Genomic DNA, 14,502 nt, shown 5'->3' with positions numbered 1-14,502 from the left:
TGGTGCATACGTTTTCATTTCACCTTTGTTGTCAGTCTTCACATAGTCTTCAACCATGAGCACAAAACCGGTTCCATGATAGCTTGCGTCACAGAGTATTACGTATTGTAGTCCTGGTTTTGGTAACCGAAGTGTTATGTCTGTTGCTTGTATCAGATCATGCTTGAGCACTTCAAGACTTTTATGGTGCTCTTCATCTGTTTGAAAAGCAACATCTTTTCTGAGAAGTCGATAAAAAGGTATCAGTTTTTCTCCTAGGCTTGGCATATAGTTGCGAAAAAACTGTACAAAACCGATTAATCGTTTAACTTGTTTAACCGTTTGTGGCATTTTAATTTTCTTTAAGAGAGTGGAGATTTTCTCTTGTTCCGGTGACACTCCTGCTGGTGTGATTATGTTACCCAGGAACTTCAGTCTTTGTGTTCCGATCTCACATTTGTTCGGCGACAATTTAAGTCCTGACTTCCGTACACATTCGAATATTTTCGAAAGGGTCGGTATCATTTCATCGAAGTTATACACAGCGCTCCCTATGTCATCCATGAATTGTGTACATAGGTCCGCAGCTAAGCATGGGTCAAGGTAGTGTCGGATAAAAACTAAATCCTGTTATTGATTTACTTAGACCTTGAGCCAGGCATTTGTATGCGTAAGTTCGTGAACCGAAGTTAAATGCCAAAAGTTCGACTGAAAGGTCATCTGCCATTAGCACACAGTGGTATGCTTGTGAGCAATCAAGTTCGGTAAACAAGCTCTTTCCTGCGAAGTGGTTCGAAGCATCGGTCATGTTTGAGATCGGAAAGTTGCTGTTGATATAGTCATTCTTGAGTGAATGGTTTATCCTTCTGAGGTCAATCAACATCCGCAATTTACCAGATGGCTTTCGATGTGCAAATAGTGGACTACTGTATTTAGAATGTGACAATGTTGTTATAAGTCCATAATAGTGCATAAGGGCAAGTTCCACTATCAATTCGTGTCGCAAATGTATCGGCGTAGGTGGTCCTTGTGTATACAGAGGTCGTGTGTGTTCCGGTTTTAGTTTGATTTTGAGGTCGGAATTGTACCCAACATCGAATCTATGTTTGGCGAAGATGTCCGAAAAGTCAACAAGCAAATCTACTACTTTTGACCTTTGGTCTTCTGTCAACACTGAATTCTCCCACTTAAAGTTCTTGATAAATGTCAATCGATCTTGACATTTCGTTTTCGGTTCAAGTTTTTCACGACCTTGAAAATGAAGAATTTGGTCGTAAATGTCGCGTTGGATTTGAGGAAGTAATTCAGGGTTTGGACATGTTTCAGGCGTAGGAAACCAAAATTTTTCATACTCAGGTTCATGCTTCATTTGGGGCTGCTGACTATCACACGATTGTTGAATTAGCTCATTAATGCCCATTTCAATATCGTCCGGGTGGTTCATTTTTGCAAATGCAATCATTTCAGGTTCGATGGGGAATAAATTTTCTGCTTCTTTCAGAGTCAGAATTGAAAATTTCCCAATTTCGTTTTTGAAAGGCAAAGTAATGTGATGATCGGTGATGTTAAACGCTGTGATATACAACAGGTTGTTTTTCAGCACTTCGCTTATTGAAGAAGTGAACGCAATTTCACAGTTTTCTACAAATTCCTGAGCTGGAATCACGATTCCGGTAGTTTTTTCCATGTCTTGACATGTGTTCTCTAGCTGGCATTCTACAAGAATTGTCTGATGCGGGGCTATTGCTTGACGTTTTGTCAGAAGCAAAGGGAATTTTTTCACTCTATTGACTCTTCTTGGCTCGTTTGGAGGTTTTATTTCGTTGATTTGAAGGGTCATATCTTTGAAATGCAGTAGATTATACTTCGGACAGACATGAATATGATGTTTTTTATAGAAAGGATTTCCTAGAATTATTGAATTGGCTGCATGAAGAACGAGAAATGATTCTATAAAGGTCATGTCTGCCAATCGGAATTCTAACGTTACTTCAGTTTCAATGGAGACTTGTTGTCCTCCTGCCATTCTAACTCTCTTCAGTTTGGGTTCATTTACTTCAAGAGGGCGAAATAGCGATTTTTCTTCTTTTAGGTCTTCAAATGTCTGTTTTGAGATAACATTTGCGCAGGCTCCTGTATCGACCAGGGCTCTACGTTGTAATCCCGATGAGAAACGTATTTTCGTGTACGTCAGTACTGTTCCTTCAGCAGGGAATATTGCGTAGAGGCTAAGTATCTCATCAGGTTGGAAAAGTTCGTTAGGTGATGATTTAGGTGATTTCGATGATTCGGGGGGCTGACTCAGTGGCTTTATTAGTTTTTTGGCTCGTTTGGAAACGGGAAGATTTGTCCGCGTCCTTTTGGTTTCTGTCGCCACCAGCATTGACTTGCTGTGTGGTTAAATTTTCCACAAACGTCACAAAATTTGGCTGATGATCGCACCATTGGTTCAAAAGGTCCGTTGGGATTTTGCGTTTCAGCTTGAGGCATTTGATTTGCGACAAATTGTTGCGTCGGATATTTCTGGGACTGTTGGAATTGTGCTGATGGATGCATTTGAACCATTGGCTGTTGATTTTGGTACATGTTTGGGTACTGCTGATTTTGAGGGTACAATTGCGAATATGGCTGTTGTGCAACTGGTGGCATATTGTGAAAGTTTGGCTGAGTATTGTTGAAATCAAATTTATTTTGCCAATTATTTCTACGTCTTCCGCCTCTGTTGCCTCGTTGTTGTCCATACCCATTATTTTGGTTTGGCTGATAGCCACTATACTGATCACTCTGACTGTTGTTGTTCCGATTTTGTTCGGGGAGCGGATTCGATTGTTTATTCGACTGCTCAGTTATTTGTGATCTCATTTCGTTAAGCTGCTTCTCCATTTTTTCCTGATTTGTAGACAATTTTGTGATAGCGCTTATTAAATTTTCTGAGACTTTGTCGTTTACTTCGTTGAATCCGTCTTCCGGGTAATCGTCTTTTCGGCAAATCTCACGAATTGTGATTTGCTTCTTGGTCAGGTTGCACAGTTCCTGAACTGTAGTTGCAGGTGGTTGTTCCATCAGCTTTGATCTCAGCCAACCTGGCATTCCCTTAATGAACAGTCGTTTAATTTGTTCATTTCGGTTGTCATGTACAGCATCTATCCTTTCTTGCCTTTGAGCAGTTTCTCGGTGGAATCGTGCTGCTTCTGCTGCTGCAGGTGCTCCAATTATTGCAGGATCAATTGGGGCGACAGCTGGCAAATCTGGTGTCGGATACGCTCGCTGCGCTTTTTTCGTTAAGTTGACCAAGAAATTCTCTGGGGTATCTGTTTTCGGGTTGAATCGCAGTTGTTCTAAATTCAAAACGTGGATTTCTTGAAGTTGGGGATTGCAAAAGTGATCCTTTAGGGCTATGAGACTCGCGGGAACGTTCGCTCGAGTTGCTGGTCCTAGCGCCTGGTAGAATCGCAGCGCGTTGTCTCGTAGGTGCAGTTGCAAGAAGTTCGCTTGTTGTGCGTTTGGTATCGCTGCTACTCCGATGTAGCCTTGAAAAAGTTGCTCGAATTCTGAAAAGTCTTCTTTTTCCGTTCCTCCATAGGGTTCGACCGAAACTTGCGCGTGTGCCATCGTATTACAATCGAATGAATATCAGGGTGATACAGTTGATGATAAGATACAGCACTTATTCAATTTAGGGGGAACACTAGGGAGTTTGTTATATAAATTAGCTGTTAAAGAAGGCTAGCAGTATCACTGATCAGGTTTATTGATGCAATTATATGGTTGTGCTAAAGGTTCCGTTACTTCACTTCTATGGTGGGGAAACTTAATGACAATTATATCAATTTACTGCAGGTTTGAGTTTTGAGTTTGTTTTTAACTAACTGTTTTGTTGATTGTTGAAAAACCTGTAGATTTGCTTTCTTTGTCTGCCTTGTCAGTAGCTCAGCTGCCCTGCCTTCTGACTGGAACAGGAAGTAGTGATGTTGTAGGTCACAATCCACATCTGCTTTTGTAGATTGGAGAAACTTTCAGCCCGGAGATGTTGAGAAGTTGAGGCTGTCTTCTTTTTCTCCCTGTCTGTCTCAGTTGTTCGCTGAATGTTGCTTTGCTTTCCACATCTGAGCGTTGCTGGGTGAAACGGGTTGTGTTGCCCTGTTCTGTTTCAGCAAAGTCCGGTTGTCGTTGTCCGCTCGTGTGATGAAGATTGCAATTGCCGATGACTTTTGGTGAATCCAGAAGTAGAATCTTCCGCGACAGTCACCATGTGATATAGTGTCCCTTCGGATGGCTGTGGACAGCTATATCGTCGTTTATTGATAATGTTGTAAGCTGTTCGAATATTAATTAGCGCTACTGGCTATCAATTGTTATTGATTGTTTCCATAATTTATATGTCTCGAGCGGTTAAGACTTATCTTGCTTTTAAGGACGCAGGATTCGGTTCTTAACTTCTGGAATATCGCTAGTCGATCGGCGCAAGTTAGAGCATGATTCTAATATTTTATTCTCTTCAAGTCTACCCAATTGATTAGTAGCTCGGTATAAATCTCCTCTGATTGGTATTAATTACCATCAATATTTACATAGTTAAATAAATATAAATGTATGAACTTCATTTCATTAACAAGGTTAATTATGTAATCTAATATAGCATAAGAATGCATGACGTCATGTAGTGATGTCACAATGCATTTTTAGTATTTCTGAGAGATTCAGCAGTTTTTGTTGAAAATTTATTGGAATAGAGCAGAGATACGCATTTGGTATTTCTGCGAAATAGAATTACAGCATTCATTTCATGATTTTGAAATTTGAAAAAAAAATTTTAGAGAAAAATTGATGAATTCGGACGTATCAATAAAATTCTGCTCTATCTGCTGCTCTATTAAATATTATGCTCTGTAGGATCTTCAACATTTGCAATAAAGTTTTAAGGATCTTCAACATTTGCAATAAAGTTTTGGAATCGCACGACCAGGAGGAAATGTGAGACAAAAATAAATGACTAACTGGGTTGTCGGAGATGTTCGGCCGATGTATAGCAGAGGGAGAGATGACTCATCTGCAGATTCAGTCTCCGAATCATCCTCAGACCACCACTGCACAACAAAAATTAATAAGTAGTAATTCAGTTAAACGTTAATAGTAAATATTACCGCGAAAAAGATGAAGCAAAATAGAGCAAACAAAATACTTAACTAAATGAAGCCAATTTTATTTTTTCTTAGCATTTAGGCTAGGGTCGTAATTTTAATCGAAGTATTTTGAAATTTATGAGCAAAATTCGTCCGTCCCGAAATTCTGGTTTTGCTATGTTTTTCAGTAAGGAATTCCTTCTTGTTACTGTTCTATTTTCTATTTTTGGCCGTGTCGCTCTCATTTCTAACCAATGTACAATACGTGCCACCAGTCAACGATTCGTCGTTAAAAAAACTTCGCTGTGTAGAAACTGCAAATAACAACTTCTATGTATTTTATTAGAACTAAAAAAAAATGATGTCTCACCAGAAAAAAAAATCTTTTAAAAATCGCCTCACGTCAAAAAATCCTGCTTACACCATTGTACTTGACTCTTACTGGAAATGTGGGAAAGCAATGAATGCATGTGTGTAGAACTGTGCCATGCATAGTGCTTCCTCCTCTCCCGAAAGGCGGATGAAAGTGCCCCCCTTGTGACCCCCTTCGAGGAGACTGATCAGACGAGCACTCAACTGACAGAATTCGTCACTCCTGAAACGAATAATTAACACAATTTAATTCTACGGTTTCACTGTCCAACTGTTTTGCCTCTGCTTAGCAACTTCATGCTTTTCTCGGTTATTTGTCTTCGCCGCCAAGCGCGGCTTTATAACTGAGCACAAAATTGTTCCAGCCCGCTTCTAAATTCAGCAACAAATGATTTCAATGTTTTACAGGCACTTGTTCAAGGAATCCAATAACTAATGATGTCGGCACAAAATACCGTCAAGTTCTTTTAATTGCCATGGAATAAGCCATAAATAGTTGCCTGGTTTTCACGCCTAAAGTATAACTATGTCTAGATTCCATTATGGTTTTGACTTCAGAGCATTTTCGAAACCGGTGCAAAATTTGTGGGATCAAGCGACAATGCCGATGGAATCCAGATCATCATTGTTTATTTAGGCACTTTTTTCGTAATAAACGCTCAAGAGTGCATTTCGCAATAAGCGCTCAGATCACTTGCCAAATTAGCCCAGCTTAGTCTGTTGTTGGCTATATAATGGCGAAAATCATGCAACGAAAACATTTATAAGTGCAGATCAACTTAAATTCAGAAGACTTTCATAAAATGTTCATGACATACCCTTTCAGTGCTTCAGGCGATGTCTTGAAGATCTTGTGGCTGTTACCATGAGCACCTCTGCTGTTCTCTTTGATCACGTGGAGACTGAGTGATTGCTTGATCCAGGGCCAAAGGATACTAGAACACCTGAACAACTTCATCTCTTCTCTCAGTTGTGCTGGAGTTGTGCTGGAGACCGAAGACACTTGAAAACAAGGATAGCCTGTTATTGCAACAGCAGCACAGAATGTTCTGAATACATATGATTCAAGTAAAAAAAATTCAAAAAATAACAAGGACAGCCGGTTGTTGTGCGAGTAGCACAGAATGTTCCGACCATATTCTTGATAAAACTACATTTTTTTTCCAATTTAATGTCGTTTTTTAGCGTGGTTTGATAAAAAAAGATTTAGGAAAAAAACCTGAAATTTAAGCATATTCGGCAATCTTTGTAAAATTGGCCAGATAGACAAAAGATTTGGTCGAATAATGACAAGAAAAACAAGAAACCGTAAAAAAAACACAGTTGAAAAAATACCAAAACTGCGCTAAAAACTTCAAAAAATAATTTGACAATAGAGAATTTAACTTTCAGGGCTTGAATAGGTTCATCCTTCTTCTATTAAAAGCCAATTATACGCCTGCTCGCTCACTTTATTCTCTCAAAATTAGACAAAGAAAATCTAAAATTTGTAGAAACTAAATTTATAAAAGCAAGGCAACTGAAAAATTTGACTTTGAAAATCTTTCTTTCGGCACAATATTTGACAATTTAGTATGTTCATTTGAACTTTAACAACCAAGAATACAGCAGGTATAAAAACAGAATATATCTATTTAGCAGTAGTAAGGTCTTTTAAAATCACTGTTTTTTAGCGTTGTAAAATATTAATTTTCGATACACGAACCTACCTCTTTGCTCTTAAGACAGAGAAGAAAATATACCGCATTCAGACTGTTTTTATTTCAAGAATCTTTAAATATTGACAAGTTTTTGATAAAAAGCAACCAAATACGAGAAAAATGACTTAATTGTAAGGTTTTAAGAATGAAGAGTACTAATTAAAAACTGCTTTTCAGACTAAAGAACCGGCAAACAAGAAGTGGCAAATAGAACTTGCTAGCGATTCATTTTAATGAGTTAACCTAATGAGTCAGTGAGTTATCTACACAACTCCTGCTCAATAAATCTTTTACTTAGCTGCAACGAAGTATTTTAAAATCGTATCAAAAAAACTTTTCGAAAACTTAATCTGCTTTATTGCAAATAATTTGAACTATGTCGAAGTAATTATTAGAAACTACATGAAAAAAGAAACTACGTCAAAGAAGATTAAGATGTACGTTTTATTAGATCTAGCTAAAAACCTTACGATACTCTATATCACAAATAATTCTTGATAAATCAGAGCTGTACGGCATCAGGGGACTATGCCAAAAATCTTAAAGGACAAAAACAACGTGTTCATGTCAAAAAGGTTTTTACCTGAGTGGTTACTTAAACATCTGGGTGTCCCGTAGGACTCAGTTTGAGACGCGCTTCTTTTCTAGCTAAATTTAAATGTTATGCCTAGTCATTCTGCAATATTGGAGATACTTCTGTTTGCGAAAGACAGATAGCTAATAACTGGGAGCGTAGGCCAATGATTTCCGTTTCGATATTCCTAAGCATCTTTGTTGGTTTAATTATTAAAAACTGAAAAAGAAACATTAATTAATTTCAACTACAAATCTGATGTAATAATGTAAAAACAAAATTTCCAATCCTCATGTTGCTATTGATGAAAACTTAATTCCGCGAAAAAAAAACTCATGTATTTAAGCGTTTTTGTTCACGGTAAACTAATTTCAAAGCATCATATTGATTTAGCTATATATAAGCAAGGAAGGGATTGTGGTATTTTTTGAAAATGAAACATTTTGCACCGAAATGGCTCATTAAAATATTACAACTAGTACGTTGAGCCAATTATTGAACATGACTTACTTGTTTACAGTCTTTTTAGCCGCCTTGTTTACCGTGTTTTCAGCCTTGTTTTATAAACAATCTTTTTAAAAATATAATTAGGAAAGAAAGAACATATTTCTTCAGACATACAAATACATTTACAAAAAAAATCAAACAAATTTAGCAATTAAGTTTTGGTAAACGTACTTATTACCTGAAGAGGATAAACTAAGGGCAAATTAGATGCCCACTAAATGTCTACCCAGTGTATAGTGCCTGAGACATAGAACAGTTGTAAATTAAATAGTTATTTAAGCAGCAAGTATTTTTGTAAGTATTTGGAAAACTGCATACTAGCAACATCTGAAAGGTCTTACTTTTGGATAAGTAAGAACCAGAGCCTCAGATGGGTCTCTGGTAGCATCCAGATCAAGCACCGGTTTTTGAAAATAAAAAAACTCTATTTCTTATTTTTTTAAAGTAATACTTAATACAATTGAAAACATTTTCTTTTTACAAAAATGGCGTTTTCTCGAAAACCAGCAATTTCTGGAAGTTCAAACTTTTGGGGTTGAATCAGAGCCTCAGATGGGTTTCTGATAGCATCAAGGTCAAGCACCAATTTTTAGGGGGATAATCAGATCAATTAAATACGCTATGTACTAACTCACTATTACCGTAATTGTCTCTAGATTTGAGTACAATAAGAATTTCCTCATTTTTTGTCATTTTGCCTATATTAATAGGCCGAAAATTATTTCCTTTCAAGAAATGAAGCAACCTTGAAGCCCCATTAGTTATTGAGTACAACTTAGTTTTATTTTTGCAGAAAGGGGGTGAATAGGTTAATTTACCCCAATTCCTTTTTTATAAGCCAATGTTTTTAAGGAAAACAAAGAATGTAGATATTCATTCGGGTTTCTACTATTTAAAGATCTCAGGCAAAACTTCATTAGATCATAAATATAAATTTCTATTTAATCTAGAATTCTATTTTTTGTTTCAAAAGAAGCTGATAAAATGATGTTCTTTGGGAGAAAACCTGCTACCATATCGATTGAGTTCCAGCAAAGCAACAATATGGCTTCTCATAAATTGTACGTCTAAGGTCTCCTAAAAATAACTATGTCTACTATATTAAAAAATTTTGAGGACGATCAGTCATTAAGTTGCGCTCGGATGTCTTCATTAACTGACTTAGGGCTTGGAAACAAAAGCGTTAGAAATAGTTAGAAAATTTTATAGAAAATTTGACCCTTTAAATTGTAATGTCTTCGAGAAAACGCAAGATTCATGAGTATTTAGAAAATTTTAAATAACTCAGAAAAATTCGCAATTGGAAGAATCATTAGCTATTTTAACGTGCCAAGAAAGGGGGGTATGCACCTATATCGAAAATACGAAAGACCAAATCTTGTGAGTGTCGATTTTTTCAAGTTCAAGTTTTTGTGAGAAACTGGAACGTTTTTTTCTTTACTTCTTTCTAAGACGCTACTAGAAAAGATCAAGAGGGTTTTTCACCTATTCAAAAGATTAAGAAGGCTCAAGTTCCTATCTTAGTCGAAATATTTTAGTTTTTCTGATAGAAATTTTTTAATATCGTAATTAAAACAGAATGAGATAATTTTTATCAAGATTTTGTTAAACGAAACCAAAATCAATTACGTTACTTAAATTCATACGTGAGTTAAAGTTAATTAGTTTCCTTACATGAAACTGTGACAAATACCCTGATCCAACCTTACTTTTGAAAATGGATTTTTTGAGAGCAGAGAATGTACAGCGAAACTTTTGGATTTTTTGAACAAATTTGCGAGACTTCAAAAACTATCGTCTTGAATCTTAAAGTAATCAGAAGATATGCAGCCCAAAAAAAACAGACTTCTAATTCCGTTTTTTTCTATACTTACAGAAAAGTTGGCTGGATATACAACTAAAAACATAAATTATATTTGCACTGCTCCAAAGTAAACAAAAAAACAATAAGAACGACTCGAAAACAATAAACATTAAAAAACAACAAAGAGCAACAAAGCTTGACACTTTACAAGCATAAACTCAAAATTTTTTGTCTTTGTTCTTTTTATAATTATTTTCTGATCTGATAGCAATTAAAGCTATCTAAAATCGAGCTACTTCCTGAAAACGCTAAGACCTGATAGTCTACAAAGCTCTTAAGCCATTAACAAAAACTAAGATTGGCATTTTTTCGACAAGATTGAGCCAATTTCAGAAAAACCAATTTCGTTTTTCGAGACGTTTACAGTTTCGCTGTTTGATAGTGGAGTTCACCTTCTTTTTAACAAAGTAAATGAGCTGAAATTTAAAAAAATTCGTAAGTTAAACCGCAAAAAAGTAAAGTTGATCCTGAAAAAATTTTAAGACTTCCTAAAAAAAAGATCGTGACTTATCGAAAATTCTGAACTACGTCTCTTAAAAACCGGATCAAACCTAGATACCAAGAGAAATGCGCATTTGATCAAGATAGATTCAAATTATCTTGAACCCATATGTAAGAAAAAAAATCGATCGGTTTTCCGTTCGATATCGTGCTACCAAGCTTTTTTTCAATTTTCTGTCAACGCAAAAGCTGATCCCTGAGGATATTGAAAGATATTCAAAAACAGAATTCGTAACATTTTATCATACAATTAAAACTGTGTTTTCAGTGCAAAATGAAGAGTTAATCGATTACATATTCAAATTATAAGTAGAAAAAAATTATTGAACCGTGATTGCAAGCTGACGGGGATGTATTTAAGGGTTGAGGTTCTAACGCTAAACTTGACCTCCCAGAAACGCTTAGTTTAGTAGATGTGGACGATTTTTGAAAAATTTCAAAAACTTTTACAAAATCTAATTCGGTTACATTTTCAAATTATAAGTAGAAAAATTAATTGAACCCGTAGTTGCATGCTAACGGGGTCTATTTTAGAGTTGAAGTTCTAACACTAAAACTTGACCTTACAGAAACTCTTAGTTTAGGAGATATGGACGATTTTACGATCTATGAAAATATTCAAAAACTTGTAAAAAAAAATCTAATTTTAATATATTTTTTTCTTTTTTACCGGCGGTTGCCTGCTTACGAAAGTATAATTTAGGATTCTGATTAGAATGACAATACTTGACCATCCAAATGCTCGGAGCTTAGGAGATATGGATGAATTTACGAATTTTTAATACATTCTAAAAACATTTTAAAAAATCTTTTCCTGATAGTGAAAGAAGCATTCATAGCTAGGGTAGGCGTTTGTGGGCCATATGGCCCTGTTGTCTATTCTCTCTGAGTCTCATTTCAGTAATTACTAATAATGATGAATTGCTAAATTTTTGTAATGATTGACCGGAGAAATTTATTCTTTCTTTACCAAAAAAGATTTGATTAAAACAGCATGCCACTCAAAAGTAGCCAGCAAATTTTCGAACAAATCTATCAGTGAAAAGCAATAGTTTTTTTAAATAAAATAATCCAAAAATGCTCAAAAACGGCATAAAAATACGGAAAAAATGGTCAATCTGGAATGTCGCTGCGTCAATTAATTCATGCGCACGCCACTGCGACACTGACAACTTTTTAAGATTTGTTTTTTTTTTAATGTGAATCATGACTGAAAGGGCATTAATATGATATCACACTTTCACTCACGAGTTTTCTCTGATGTTCCCAAAATTGAGTGACACCCACAGCCTCCACGATCCCATTTAAGCCATAGTTACTTCTTACTCTTCGAGAGCGGTCGGAACAAAAACAATTCCTTAACTTATTTCAAATCTCTTACGCGGAGCGGTTGAAGCTCTCTGTGGAACAGCGGAAGCCATTCCAAGTCCAGAGGCGGTGAAAGCTGCCAGGCCAGTTTGGATTGAATGAATCTCAGGGATAGTTGGCGGGGCAGGGGTAGTTTCCGGACTGGGAGTGGGGAATGAGCGACTGGTCCTGCTGTCTCTGTCACTTGGGACACTTTCACTCGCTAGTTTCTCCAAACTGTCGATGAAGCGTGTCATAAGGAACCTTTATTTACACAATTCAGAATTACTCGCCAAACGGAGAAGTAAATCGGTTCCAATTCACTTAATACAATTTTTAATATGAGCACTTCCAGATTATATTGATGTTAATAATCTAAATTATCTGCCATGATGCTCAATGCCCAAAAGCAAACCCAACGCATTCCATTATATCTTCCACTGTGATTCGAAAATAATAAAGGTAAAAACCTTTCAAAAATTTTCATTCGATCGACCTAAAAACAAAAACTCAACTCCTTCCCTCTACTCAAAAAACTAAATCTCCTGCTCGGTGGCACAATTTTAACCTCCTCTTAGTAGAAAATTGTAATTATCTGAAACGTGTCAATGCCAACATCCATGTCGCAAACACATAACGAAGCACCATGACTCACTTCCAGATTCGAGAATTGTTCAGAAGATTGAGGAATCCCCCCTCTCGAGACACTAGGTACTGGCAGCAGTCCAGAGTCTGTCCTGAGCCCTCTTTGCTTGTCGTGTCATTGTCAGTGTTCAGTTGAAGGGGATCAGGCGAGTGTCGCACGATTAGAGAGAGCAAGTCCAGTAGAAACGCCCACCCGTTGTCCCACTCCTTCCGCCCAAGATCCATTTTTTCACTCAAGTAGCCTTAAACAGTGTCAAACAGTGTTATCCTCAGAATGCTAAATACGATTGCTGATACTTTTGAAATTTAAAAAATGCTCTTCTGACAAATTCAACCCAAGTGAAACACAGAATCGATACAACACGCGAAAACTTACAGATAGAAAAAATACGATTTGGTTTTCTAAATTGTTTCAAATTCCCATGCAGCGGTATTATGTCAAAAATATTAAATCGCGACCTTTAAACGACCTATTATGAGGCAGCTTAAACGGTTCAACATACGCCGAAACCATTTAAGCTGATCAACTTTTCAAGCAAACAATAATAAAAACAACAAGACTGCTCGTATCAGGGCGAAGCCCTGAATGTTCCGACTGCTTTTTAAGGTTTATGGAGCCGTAATAACATTAAAAAAATCAATGAAATAAAACAAAATGAATTTTTTTTTTAATTTGAAATTTTTAATGAAAATCATCCCCCCACACGCCATATAAAGTACAAAAGGATAGATTTCGCTCCTGTAACAAATCATTATGGCGAATCAGCTTCTTTCAACCAATTTGGAACGATTTCTAAGACGGATTAAATCTCCGCTTACGCATTAATAGCGCGAAATATATCGCGCGTTAATTGTCCCAAAATGGCCAAAATGGCAATCTTTAAACCCCCGTAACTTTACGAAAAATGATCACAAGTGAAACATTTTTTCAAATTTGAGCTCAGGGCAACAATATCTTTCGAATGATATTAAAAAAACTTCGTCGAAATTCAGAAATTTGTCTGAAGAAAAAAAAACCCACCCCGAGCACAAATATTCCGTTACTTTCGTATCGAAAGTCGGAACAATAACTATTCAAAATCTTGGAAATCATTTACCTGCATCTTAAAATAAGGTACTCAAAATCAATGCTTGGGAAAATATGCCGACAAAAAATAAGCATACAAACGATAGTTCGGCAACTCAGGTTTTCTCAGAAAAAAATTCAATGTCTCTAAACATCAACAAAATACGCCCCGACCAATATTCAACCTCAGACCTTATGCTCCCAAAATACGCACTTATTTTTTACACCAAATAGAAAGAGCTTGGAAGGCACTGAGGTTTCATTTATAGCAAGGTTAATTTCTAAGAAAATTTGTTCACGTGAAAAATTTTACTTCCCGATTACAAGTACACCCGTTCGCGCAATTTTCAGTTATTCAATTTTTTTTAAATTCCGACATAATTTGCGCGGGGTCTTATGCACAAAACGGCCCAAAATAAGTATTTCTACATCTTGATCTTAAGTCAATACATGTTTGAATCTGATTGGTTTATTAGCCAATCAAATGCACACAAAATGGTCCAGCATTTCAATTAAAATTTAAAGCAGATAAATTATTGGCCGAAATGACCAAAAAGATTGAAATTTTTTCGCGTTGAAACCATTTTACTGAACTTTTTTCTTTAGGTATTACTTCACAAAAACATGAAATTACTTTTAATATTTGACTAAGATTCATATTCTCAATTAGTTCGGCTAATATTTTGTTTCTGCTGGAACAGTTGATTGACATGCCTGACCATGTTGCTTGAGTTTGATTGGCTTATAATAGCCAATCAAATTCTGCCGCATTTATTTTAGCTAAAAGATATAAAGATTTTGATTATGGGCCGTTTTGTACATAA

The 14,502-nt window shown here is 36.2% G+C and overlaps 2 protein-coding genes across 5 annotated transcripts in view; both read right to left on the bottom strand.

The window, feature by feature from the left end:
- The window catches only part of LOC134839789 (uncharacterized), a gene marked incomplete in the record, with an annotated part of 166,686 nt that overhangs the window by 77,861 nt on the left and 74,323 nt on the right, over window positions 1-14,502 (bottom strand). Inside the window, 5 exon segments of the mRNA XM_063855411.1 lie at window positions 4,978-5,066; window positions 5,545-5,697; window positions 6,293-6,476; window positions 12,002-12,231; window positions 12,623-12,854. Of these exon segments, the coding sequence (XP_063711481.1) occupies window positions 4,978-5,066; window positions 5,545-5,697; window positions 6,293-6,476; window positions 12,002-12,231; window positions 12,623-12,854 (888 nt within the window).
- Window positions 1-14,502, bottom strand: part of LOC134840753 (serine-rich adhesin for platelets-like) — a 181,998-nt gene that overhangs the window by 152,408 nt on the left and 15,088 nt on the right. The window lies entirely within an intron of this gene.

Source organism: Symsagittifera roscoffensis, chromosome 2 (genome assembly GCF_963678635.1).
Source record: "Symsagittifera roscoffensis chromosome 2, txSymRosc1.1, whole genome shotgun sequence".
Lineage (NCBI taxonomy): Eukaryota > Metazoa > Xenacoelomorpha > Acoela > Convolutidae > Symsagittifera > Symsagittifera roscoffensis.
This window is presented reverse-complemented; position numbering and strand designations above follow the sequence as displayed.